The 12,291-nt window shown below is 54.8% G+C and overlaps 1 protein-coding gene across 1 annotated transcript in view; it reads left to right on the top strand.

The window, feature by feature from the left end:
- ANGPT4 (angiopoietin 4) overlaps window positions 1-12,062 on the top strand; it is a 38,412-nt gene extending 26,350 nt beyond the window's left edge. Inside the window, exons 4-9 of the mRNA XM_021689060.1 lie at window positions 512-744; window positions 2,827-2,942; window positions 4,740-4,841; window positions 6,524-6,690; window positions 9,478-9,608; window positions 10,081-12,062. Of these exons, the coding sequence (XP_021544735.1) occupies window positions 512-744; window positions 2,827-2,942; window positions 4,740-4,841; window positions 6,524-6,690; window positions 9,478-9,608; window positions 10,081-10,241 (910 nt within the window). The 3' untranslated portion in view covers window positions 10,242-12,062. The remainder of the gene's footprint in view (window positions 1-511; window positions 745-2,826; window positions 2,943-4,739; window positions 4,842-6,523; window positions 6,691-9,477; window positions 9,609-10,080) is intronic.
- The last annotated feature ends 229 nt before the right edge of the window (window positions 12,063-12,291 follow it).

The raw sequence follows: 12,291 nt of genomic DNA, 5'->3' as shown, positions 1-12,291 counted from the left end.
GCGTCTTGCCAAATGCGTGCAGATGCGCTCTGCCTCCTTCCTCTTGCGGCTCCAGAACATTTCTAGGGACACGGAAAGAAAACAGCCTCGGCCAGCTCCGGCTGTTGGACATTTAGGCTGTTTCCTTTCTCTCCAGCAGAACCAGTCCCCCCAGGGGCACTCTCGCGCCTGCTCCCTGGAGAGCCGACTGCTAGGTCAAAGGGCAGGCATACTGGGGATTTGGTAACCACGACCCGGTTGCTGGCATGTCCTCCCACCCGCACCTCTTTCTTCTATGGACCCCGGTCCATCTTCTTCAGGGCGGGGTCTCTCTTTCCTCCCCTCCTCACTCTCTGCCATCGGTGGGCACAGCTGTGTAACCCAGGGCAGGACGCTCGACCTCTCTGGGCCTCGGTGCGGATCTGGTCCGCGGAGTGTCCCCCCCCCCCCCGGGGGTCCCAGGGCCAAGCGCGCGAGTGTGGCTGCGTGGTGGGGACCGCGGGCTGACGTGCGTGCGCCCCCCGCCCCGCAGCGCGCTGGAGACGCGGGTGCAGGCCCTGGAGACGCAGCAGCAGGCGGAGCTGGCTTCTCTCCGCGGCGAGAAGGAGCGGCTGCGGCGTCTGCTGGGCCGCCAGAGTGGCGCCCTCGCCGGCCTCGAGCGCAGCCTGCGCGCCGCCAGCGGCAACTCCAGTCTCGTGCAGCGGGAGCAGCGCCGGCTGCTGGAGTCCGTGCAGCGCCTGGTGCGCGTCGTGGCCCAGGGCCCGGGTGAGCGAGCGGTGCGCCCGGCGCGGTGCGGGAGAACGGCAGGAGAGGGGAGGGAGACCCTGCTTACCCCCTCGCGGCTCGCTGCGGGGGAGGGGGGGAAGGCCCGGCCCCTCTCCCAGCACCTGTGAAACAGAAATAACAACAAACAATAATAATGGTGAGGACGAGAGTCCCAGGAGGAACCAATCCAGACTCTACGCCCTGACTCCATGAGTGACCTTGAGCAGGTCCCCGTCCCTCTCTTGGCCTCAGTTTCCCCATCTGTTTAACGAAGGTGAAGCTAATAAGGTTTATTTGCCGGCCCAGACTGCCAAGTTTGGGATCCAGGATCCATCCTCCATCCTCGCTTGCTCAGACTTGCCCCACCCCTCCCCCGGCCTCAGTTTCCCTATCTATAGAATGGAGAGGTTGGACTCACTGTTCCCGAAGGACTTCTGTCACCCTGTCGCCCTTGTCCCTAAGCCCAGGACGGCCAAACAGGAGTGAGGAGACATCTCTGGCCCTAGCTTCTAAGAAGGGAGAACAATGCCTGGGTTTCCCCCCTCGCCCAGCTCTCACTGACTCCTGATGGGGCCACTTGGGGTGGCCAAGGCATTGCTGGTTTCGGCTTCAATCACGCGGTCAGCAAAACCCTTATTGAGCACCCACTGTGTGCCAGGCCCAGTGCCGGGTGCTGGGGATGCAGCAGTGAACAGCATAGTCTTGCAAAAATACCCACCTGCCCATCTCTGGGTCTCTAAGGGAAGAAGGAGGAAATGCATATTTTTGAGTACCTACTATGTGCCACTATGTGCCAACAGTGTTCTTGAAATTACCAGGCCACTAAAGGCCTAAAAGGCTGTGCTGAGGAGAGAGAATATGAACCTGAGGATAATCAGGAGACACACGAGGGTTTTGCACCCAGTGGGACTATGTTTTAGGAAACGCAACTGGAACCGGGCAGTGGAGAATGGCTGGGTGAGAGAAAGACCTCAGAAGGGGTTTCTACCCGGGCTGGATCGCCGTAGCAGGAGACTGGGAAGCTTTTAAGGCACAAGGAATCAAGCAATAGTGATGGGTTCCAGGCACTATGGTGCCAAAGGATGGCACCAGGGCTCTGTCTAAGTCGGGCAGGCCCTGCTGGGTTTGAGGGATTTGAGGCCCCAAGGAAGCCACAGGCAGGAGAAGTGGATACCTTCCAAACCATGAGATACGGAGTGACCCGAACCCATCACAGGCTTGTGCGTAGCCCTGGCAGGGAAGCCGCCTAAATGAGTCCCATGTGTGGGTGTATTGTAGCTCAGTCCCAGCTGCAGGCCCAGGCCCAAGGCCTCCCCCCACAGGCTCACCGCTAGCCCAGTCTCCAGCTGTGACCCAATGTCTGTTCACCGGTCTGGGGAGGGCACGTTGCCTCGGGCACCCTTTGCCCCAAATGCCCTGTCCCCCTGCCCCACTGTCACCAGAGAAGGGCACTGTGGAGTTCTGCCTCCAGCCCAAGGCTCTAAGGACTCCTTCGTATGACCTAGAGAGCAGGAAGGCTCTGCCTGTGCCCCCAGCTATGTGCCCTTGAGCCAGTTACGTGACTCTTGGGCCCTAGTTTCCTGGTCTATGAAAGGGGGAAGGACCTCCTTGGAGTTCAGACTCCAATTACCTCTCCTGGAGGACTCTAGCAGCCTCGTCCGTGGCCTCCCTGCTTTGAGTCTCATCCCCTCCAGTCCGCGTTCCACACTCTGGCCAGAGCGCTCTTCCTCGGCACAGCCCAGGCTCCTCATCCTGGCCTGCAGGGCTGACCTTGCCCCCTGCTGAAACTCAGCCTCATCTCTCCTTCCTTGGTGACCCTGCCTGTGCCAGCCTTGTCCTACTCCAGTCAAGGTCATCGGACAGCTACAGCTCTGGCCTCAGCTCTGCTCTCGTGGGTGGCGGGTCATTTCCCTCCCTGGCCTCCACCACTTCTTCTCACTGCATGGTCCTCTGCACAGGTCTGATACCTCTCCCTGTCCCCGGCACCTCCCAACCCGGAAGCTGGCAGGAAGTAGTACCCACCTGGCCCCTTCCCTCTCTCCTTAGCTTACCTCCGATTGCTTTTGCCTTGTCCCATTGCAGCCTCTGTGAGAGCAGCTGAGCACGTGTTCCAGGACTGTGCAGAGATCCAGCGCTTCGGGGCCAATGCCAGTGGCATCTACACCATCCATGTGGCCAATATGACGGAGCCCAGGAAGGTTAGGGGACCGCTTGGGGGCGGAGGCTATCCAAGGGGGTTGAGCCAAGGGCGTCCCTGGCAGGCCACCCCCCATCAGCTTCAGGCCTTGTCCAACATCTGAGATACCCCAGAGAAGGTGGGATGACCCTACTGTTGCTTAAGGTAATGCTAGCTTATTCAGCACATCAACCCGGAAAATCCAGGGGCTTAACCCAAAGAAGTTTCTTTCTAATTTACATGTAGTCTGGTCGAATGCAGGTGTGGGGGCTCTGCTCCATGTGGGAAATTAGGGACCAGGGCTGATAGAGACCCCACCATCTTCAGTGAGTGTTTCCAAGGTTGCCCCAGGCTTTGAGGTCCAGTTATCAGATGGATGGATGAGGGGTCAAGGGAAAGGGTGGCTATCAGGAGGGAGGGCTTGGGGGCCAGACCCAGCAGTGAGAGAGTATAGAGAACAACTAGCCAGTCTTCACACTTCCCGATTCCCTGTTCAATTTCCTTTGAATTCCTATAAATATACCTATCAGTTTGTCTCCAGACTGTCTTTAACACTTCACATACACACCTGCTCAACTCCTCTTTGACACAGAGTTCGGGCCCTCGATTTCTACCTAGAATTTCACCTTTTTGTTATATTTATTTTTATAATGATCTGAATAAAAGCAAGTGTTAAAAGGACACGACTTTTTAAGTAAATGTTCTACATGAAATTAAGTCAATTCAGCTATGGTGGAATCCTGGGAGGCCAGAGTTCTGGGCTCACACCTTAGCTTTACTTCAGTCTCACTTGCCTTGAGCAAGTCCCTTGTCCTCTCTGGGCCTCAGTTTCCCTTCCTGCACCCTCTGCCACTTTCACAGCAAATGTCCCTGTCTTCTCTCCCTGAGCTGGCCTTTACCTTCTCAGAGCTGCTTCCTCCACTGGAGGTGCCATTCCCCTTGTTGGCCTGTCAGGCACATGCCAAGGCCCTGTTCTCATGCTACCTCCTCTGGGAAGCCTGCCAGGGTTGCTCAGTGACTCCTTCTTAGGAGCTGTCCTTGTAGCAAACCAAATGTTCATAATCAATAGTCTGCCTGCCCTATCATAGCCTCCTGCAGACCAAGCTGGCCCTGAGGGTTGCTTTATCTCTGATTTGTCTCTGGGACCAAGTGTGTCCTCACTGAACACTGAACATGTACTGAACTGGCTGGAAAAATAATATGTGAACAAAGATTAGGCTGAAAGAAGAGATTATGTTGGATGGTGAGCACTTTGAGGGAAAGACTCTTTCTGTCTTATCCATATTGGCATCTCCCATGCCTTGAATGGAGCTTGGTATATAGCAGGCGCTCAGAAAACATTTGTCTGCCGAACATAATAACAATTCCCGAGTCTATGCTGTGTGCCAAGCGTGTTACGCCTCTCGGCATTTAATCCTTACAACAACCTCGCAATAACAGTGAGGGAAAAGCCTCCACTTACTGAGTTTCCAGTATGCCCAGGCTCTGTTCTTTACATGGCTCAGCTTACACAGTTCTCACATCAAGCCAATTTGCAGATGAGAAACTGAGGCACAAAGAGGTTAAGGTTTTAACACTTGCATTTTATGAGTGAGGAAAGGAAGGCTCTGAGGGGGCATCACTTGCCCATGACTTTAGAAAAATGATGACAATAGGTGGGAAATATGAACCTGGGTATTTCTGATGCCCTCGACCTCCAGGCTCACTTGTTGCTCTGTGAGAATGTAAGCCAAATCAAAATTGGGCCAGCCCTGACCTGCTTCCGCCAGCTTCCGGGGACTTCCAACTCCCTCCCCCACCACCACCCAATTCCTTCCAGGTGTTCTGTGACATGGAGGCCAATGGAGGCGGATGGACTCTCATCCAGCGCCGTGAGAATGGCAGCGTGAATTTCCAGCGGAACTGGAGAGATTACAAACAGGTAACACTGCTGCCCTGGGAAGGGGCTTCTCTGCCCTGAAACCAGGAGCAGGTGGATCGCCCTCAACCCTTCCCAGAAAAAAAAAATCAACCCACCTAAAACCAACCACCTTCAAACAGATTTTCCCAGTGCACATTCACTGTCAGGGACTCCATCACCAGAAATTGAACCTTCTTTTTTGCAAGTTCTGACATATATCTTAAGAATAAAAGTTTAACCTTATTTTTTTATTTGTGGAAAGATTATATATGCATATTGCTTAAAAATTTTTTTAAGAATACAAAAAAAAAAGGAACAGAAAGAAAGTAATCTCCCCTGCCCACCCCTGGCTGCATTGCTTAATTGAATGTCCCTGTCTTTGCACACAATAATATAATGACATCTGCAGGAGAGATTCTGTAACATGGACTTGCTGGCTCAAAGACCCCATGTGTTTTACAAGATGAGACATAGTGCTGGATTGTCTTCCAATTTCTTTTTTTTTTTTTTTAAAGATTTTATTTATTTATTTGAGAGAGAGAGAATGAGAGAGAACACATGAGAGGGGGGAGGGTCAGAGGGAGAAGCAGACTCCCCGCCGAGCAGGGAGCCCGATGTGGGACTCGATCCAGGGACTCCAGGATCATGACCTGAGCCGAAGGCAGTCGCTTAACCAACTGAGCCACCCAGGCGCCCTGTCTTCCAATTTCTTAATTAAATTTTGAATAAAGGATTTTTGGCAAGCTGACTTAAAAGCTCTTAAAGTTTCCACAAGCAAAAGAAATAGAAAAGGATACACGGAAATGCAACAATATCATTAGTTGTGTCGCTTACTGTTCATTTGATAAATACTTAAAAATAAATACCAAATCAAGATAGGAGTGTTCTTGAGCCAGTTGGGTTTTAAACAATTGCTGAAATGGCAAAAAGAAATAGGATACTCAGACGCAGAAATACAGGAGGGCACTGAATATTAATCATTAGGCTGATCTGCAGCGCCACGTGGCTAAATGGGGAGTGGGGCTTAGGTGTGCCCCTGTCCTTGGTGCTGAATTGTTGCTCGGGCCCAGGGCACTTGTGTCTCCTCACCCTGGGACACTGGTGACACCTAACGTGCTTAGCTTTGCATTTCTGTGTTGCTGAAATCTTGCCAACCTGACCAAGGTTTGCTATACAATTCATGCAGCTTATTAAAATCTTTAATTTTTTATTGAGGTTCGACAGACATGCCGATAAGTGCACAGATCTCAGGCGTAAGATACTCAGTGGATTTTTACATACGTATTCACCCACGTGACCACCATTCAAAGCTAGGTATATCTACAACACGGCCGGCACCACAGAAGCCCTCCCTGTGGCCCCCTGTGCCTCCATGTGTCCCGGTCAATACTCCCCCCAAAGGTAGTTGCTATTCTGACTTCTATCACCACAGATTCATTTTGCTTGTTCTTAAACGCCATAGAAATGTGATTTCAATTATTTTCAACTGAATTTTACATTTACAAAAATCTTAGTCTTTTTGCTCTAGGAGGTGGAGAACTCCCATCCCTAGGCCTGCCCACTCTGTACTTTGTGGACTTGATCATTAGGCAACGTGGTTTTGGATTAAGTGGCCCTGGAGCCTGGCCCAGCCCAGCTCTTCAGCCAGGGAGGCAGCCTCCCATCGCAGCATGAAACCCACCCCTACCCTTCACTCTCCGCAGGGCTTCGGTGACATGGCGGGGGAGCACTGGCTGGGCAATGAGGTGGTGCACCAGCTCACCAGCAGGGCAGCCTACTCTCTGCGCGTGGAGCTGCAAGACTGGGAGGGCAACGAGGCCTATGCCCAGTATGAGCATTTCCAGCTGGGCAGCGAGGGGCAGCTGTACAGGTGGGCTCGGGGCCCAGGCTGGTGGGCGGGCCAGGGTCCTGGGCTAGTGGCTGTAGAGTCTGTACCAGGGGTCAGTCCCTGGGCGTCTCCTGTTGCTACCATCTGTCCCCCATTTGGGCACACGTCACGGGATCTGGAGGCGGCTGGTTAACACTCAGCACGTCCTAGCCGCTGGGTGGGGTGGAGAGTTTGTCGCTGACGCTGCCGGCCCAGGAACAGGAAAGGGCCTTCTAAGGTCAGTCACCCCGAGTCAGCCATATTACTGAGGCCCAGAGCGGGGAGTCCAGGCTGTCCCGTGCTGTGGGGTGAGGTGGAAAGGTCCCTGGGCAGGGAATCAGGGGACCTGAGCTAATTCTGGCTCTGTTCCAGCTCGCTTTGCAAACTTGGGCAAGTCAAAATTCTGGCTTCTCTGTACCTCTGCTTCTTTAACGGCAGGATGGGCTTAAATAGGAGTATAATGTAGCATCATCAAGGTCTCCCACACCTCCCTTGGCTTGGTTCTTGGCTCTGTTTAGGAAAAGAAAAGAGCATTTATTGAGCACCTACTATGTTCCCGGCATATTACTCCATTTAATCCTCCTACAACACTCTGAGGTAAGCACTGCTGTACCTGCTTTAGGGATGTGGAAGCAGGCACAGAGCTTAAGTCCCCTGCCCAAAGTTACAAGTTAGGTAGAGCTTGGATTTGAACTCAGATCTCTCTGCTACGAAAACTCAGGGTGTTTCCACTACATGATGTTGCCTCTCTGAGAAACTCAATGTTCTCGGAGAGAAGACTAGGTCCTGGCTATCTTTGAACAGGATAGAACTGAAATCATAGACTCACACTCACGGGTCTGCAAAGGACCTCACCTGTCATCTGGGTCTTCCCATGATGCTAGAATCTCCTCCACAGCCATAGTCATCATCCAGCCAGGCTGGAATGCCTCCACTGACAGGAAGGTCACTTCCTCCAAAGGAATCTCTGGTGGCTCTCTGTCCTCCTATACTTTATGTCTAATTCCATCTTGGGGAGATTTTCAATGAGTGCCCTACCCTTCTCTCTTCTTATTAAATGCCCCTGGATCCTCCAGCTAAGTTGTCCTGACATCCTCCTTATGGGACCCACCCCAGTCTGATAATAGTCCTCCTTAAACTGCAAGCTTCAGAGCTGAATGAACCGTGCCCTGGGTCTGGGCTAGGCAGGGCTAAGCTGGATGCCCTCTCTACTCCTCAAGCTGACCAGTGAGTCGCCACAACACCCTGCTGACTCCTATTTAAGCCACCAAAGCCAAGGTTTAAGTCCTGACTCAATCCTTATCCCCCTGAGCAACCCTGAAGAAGTGCCTCCACCTTCTCATCTGTAAAATGGGTGCCCTAGGTGTACCTACCTTATTCAACGTGTTATGAAGCTCAAATGAGATACTGCACATAGAGCATTAACAGAGATGGGCCCCTTTGGAGGGGTGTTGCGACACCAGTCACGCAAGCCCCGGGCTGCACATTTAAGGGCACAGTTAGGGCTTCACAGTTAGGGCACAGACATGCAGAGCCCGTGGTGGGAGGCGCAGGGACTGAGCCAGGCCACATGCCCAGGGCCCACATTCCCTCTTGATCCCACCAGCAGCACCTCCCAGGCCCTTCCTGGGGGAACCAGAGCTGCCCTGAGCTGCCCTGGCTGCATCTGGTGTCCGTTTTTCTCCACCCATAGGACCTTCTTAATTTTTCCCAAACCAGGTCCCCACCTCAGTTGCCGGGGCTACAAACACCCAACACCCTCTCCTGTCAGGCTGAGCAAGAGCCTATGGCGGCCGTGTGTCCAGGGCAGGAACGCAGGGACAATGGCTAACAAGCGCTAAATGTGCTGAGCATTTACCGTGTGCCCGCACTGCTCTGCACTCCTCACACCCCAAGGACCTCGGATCACAATAACGAACGAGGTCGTCACGGGTAACATTACTATCACTACCATTTTAACAGAAGGAGAAACTGCAGCTGAAGAAACTGCAGCTGAAGCAGTCTGCCCACCGTCATGCCGCTGGCGAGTGGCAGGGCTGGGATGCAAATCCAGGCATTCTATCCCCAGAGCTCATGGTCGTAATAGCCACGCAGCCTTGGCCGTGCCCACCAGGGTCTCACAGCCTGGCAGAGAAATAGAAACCCTCCCCCACTGGCTGCAGATGTGCAAGTCACAGGGCTGGGGGTGCCCCGGGGCACAGATCCATGTGGGCTGGTGTGGTCAGGGAAGGCTTCCGGGAGGTGGTGGGCTGGGGTTGCAGGATGGTCAGCTGGGGAGCAAAATGCACACAGCTCCCAAGGCAGGCCACCCTGGGCTGGGACCTGGCTCTCGCCGTCTTTCATTCCGAGGCCTGGGGCAGCCTCCCTGGGCTCTCGGGATCTCTGTTTCTTCATCTGTAAGATGGAAATAATAGGGTGTTGTGAGGATGCCAGGAGACGAGCTAAGCCGCAGAATGCCCAGAACACAGGAGGTGTTCAAAAAAATGTCAGCCATCGTCCTCATTATTAGTATTATTATTTTGATCCTTCTCTGTCCTGTCCAAGACACGGGTTCGGTGAGATGAGAGAGGCCTGGCACACGGCGAGTACTCTGCCGCTGGGAGGCAGCAGGCAGGGAGGGCAAGCCAGGGCCAGGGACAGTCCAAGCAGCCTAGACTGGGGTGCCCCCTCCCAGAACAACTGGAGGGAACCCTTAGCCTTGGACAAAGCCTCTTGGGGGGCGGGGCATTCTTTAACCAGCCAACCTAACTCTGGACCCATCTCCCATCACCACCTCCGGGTGGCCTCCAGGCTTTCTCTGAGTGGGTACAGCGGGTCAGCAGGACGCCAGAGCAGCCTGGTCCTGCAAGGCACCAACTTCAGCACCCGTGACGCAGACAATGACAACTGCCTCTGCAAGTGTGCCCAGATGCTGTCTGGAGGTGGGTGTGGGGGGCTGGAGCCCTGCACCTGGTTGGACACCCCCATTACCTCCCCACCCAGGTCCTGTGTGTTCAGCCAGGTGCTGTTGGGAAGAGGGTGCAGGTCAGGGTCTCACCCACCTGCACGCTGGCCTGGCTGTCCCCCCCTTTCCCCACTAAGTCCTTAAGGTTCCCTCAGTGTCTCCCCTCATCCTAACACAGGCACCACCGATCTTCCTCTGAGACTGGGCTAGGGGAAAACAAACTGGGGGGGAGGGGCATCGAGGTGCCACCCTCCAGAGGCTGCAGGCTGAGCAGAGGGTCTGGGGGTCCCCCTGCCGCCCGCATGCCCATTCCACTCGGCCCCATCTCCCCCTGCGGGCTGGCTTCCCAGAGGAGGCAGCAGCCCCGGTTAGTCCCGGGGCCTGGGGGGCTGCCCTCAACCCACTGGCTGGCCCCCCCCGGCCCAAGCATCTTGCTCTCCCTCCACCAGGGTGGTGGTTTGACGCCTGCGGCCTCTCCAATCTCAACGGCATCTACTACCCAGCTCGCCACCACACGCGCAAGCTCAACGGCATCCGCTGGCACTACTTCCAGGGCCCCAGCTACTCGCTGCGGGCCACTCGCATGATGCTGCGCCCTGTGGGCATTTGAGAGGCAGTCGCGCCCGGAGGCTGGACCCAGGGGAAGAGCCAGGGCGAGCTGGACCCCAAACACAGGGCATAGTGCCAGGGCCTTGTCCTGGATACCCTGGGCCTCCTGAGGCCGCTCTCCTTTCCTGCCCGGGAGTCAGAGGGTCCGCTGCCTCCCTGTTCCCCTCAAGTTGTGAGATGGTGGGTAATGGGGGGATCCTGCCTCTACAGTGTCCCTCTGTCCTCTTCCCTCTGTCTCCTGCACGGGCCCCCTGCCAGCTTGAGGGTCACAACACCCTGAATGAGCTGAGAACAGACTTCATGTAGGTCCTCAAAGAAATACATGACTAACAGTCCACCCCTCCTAGGCCCCAGCATCTGGAGCTCAGACCTGGTCTCTTGGAGGCTCCAGAAGATCTAACAAGGATTTCTTTACCCCCAGTGTGTCCTCGAAGGTGTTCCGGAGAGAATAACTCAGGCTCCCCTCGAAAAGTACCTATGGAGGGAAACACCAGCTTAAATCAATATGAACAGGCATCCATAGCTGCAGGACTTGTCAGAGCCTTTAGTGTGGGCATATGCCTTCTGACTGCCTGTGAAGAGGTTAGAGTGGGCAGCTTTCTCCAAGTGTCCTTATTGGAAAACAGGCCTTCTTTATCCCAGAGCATCTCTCGGGGCTGCAGATGCCCTTGGAAAAAGTTGGTCAAGTGTGAAGAGGAGGAGCCCTAGCTCCCCACCCCCATCTGCACTCACACTCTCGAGCTACAAGAGACACAGTGATGGTCTCAAACAGCCTCTAAAAGCAACTGGAAGAAGCTTTGGGTTAAAGAAGACACATGCCACCCCTGAAGAAGGATCTAGAACTAAGTTTCCGATCTGTGCTGTGGGCTGGGGTCCTGCCAGGCTCCTTCTGGCCCCAGGAAGCCAGATATCTGCCTGGTGGCTACCCTCTCAGCACTCCCTGTAGCCCTAGCCCACCTTGGCTCAAGTTTCAGGGACTGTTGGGGACTGTCCACTCTGCCTTGGGCAGGATGCCATCTTCAAGTCCAGATCCTCCCAGCCTCCAAGCCAGGACCCTAGCCCTCTCCTCCCACCTGATCCAACAGTGATGCTGCAGTTGGGGGTTTGAGGAAAGTGGGAGTGTGGGGCAGAGCCGGCCTTGGCCTGGGTCTGGGAGACCAGGGGCTCCCCATGAGCTTCCTTCAGAGGACAGGGTCAGAGAGGGGCCACAGCCACCCTGCCACCCACCCCCATCACTGTCACCCTCCTCGGGCCTGGTGAGGCCAGCACCGTCCTGCTGTCTTCAGCCAACACCCAGACCAGCCGAGACCAACCTGCTCTCCCACCAGGGTACGCCTCTGTCTTCAGGTTTTCTCCTGGATGAGGCTGGGATGGTGGAAATGGGCCACTTTTCCCACCTGTCCTTGAGTCCCGCATCAGCTGATCCCCTGGCAAAGCCAGCACAGATTAACACTGATCTCTTTGAAAAAAACAAAGGATGGGGTTGCCAATGGTGGCCTTTCAGGCAGGAGGGGGAAATTACCGAGGGGCAGGGTGCTGCCCAGAAGGCTCACGTGGCCTCACACAGCATTTGCTGGGCAGGCCTTCATTTAGCATCTACCGCGTGCCCAGCCGTGCTGCCGGCGGGACTCTGGAATTGGACAGACCTGCTCCAGCTCCTGGACTTGAGGCCAGTGGCTCAGCCTCTCAAGGCCTCAGTTGCCTTGTCTGTGAACTAGAAATGATGCTCTCTCCTGGCTGGGCTGTGGCAGGAGGCAATGAAACCGTGTATGTCAACTTTGTAACGGGGCTCGGCATGAGCAGGTGCCTAATAAAGTTTAGTTCCCAAAGAGGAAAGTGGGATGAGGAAATTCACCCCTAAGTGCATGCCCCCCTTCTTCTGGACCCAGGTAAGGTGAGCATTTGTTTTTGACTCCGTGGCATTTATGTGTGTACTGCAGAGTTTATCAGCCAGGTGGGCACTGGAGAGATGAAGCCAGAGCTGGGAGCCCCAGGGACAGACTCCTCTGGGTGGGGTGAGGCCCAAATCCGGGTCTGTAGTCATTTTCTAG

Source organism: Neomonachus schauinslandi, chromosome 10 (assembly GCF_002201575.2).
Source record: "Neomonachus schauinslandi chromosome 10, ASM220157v2, whole genome shotgun sequence".
NCBI classification, from domain to species: Eukaryota; Metazoa; Chordata; class Mammalia; order Carnivora; family Phocidae; genus Neomonachus; species Neomonachus schauinslandi.
The sequence above is the reverse complement of the archived record's forward strand: the minus strand, read 5'-3'. Positions and strand labels throughout refer to the sequence as shown.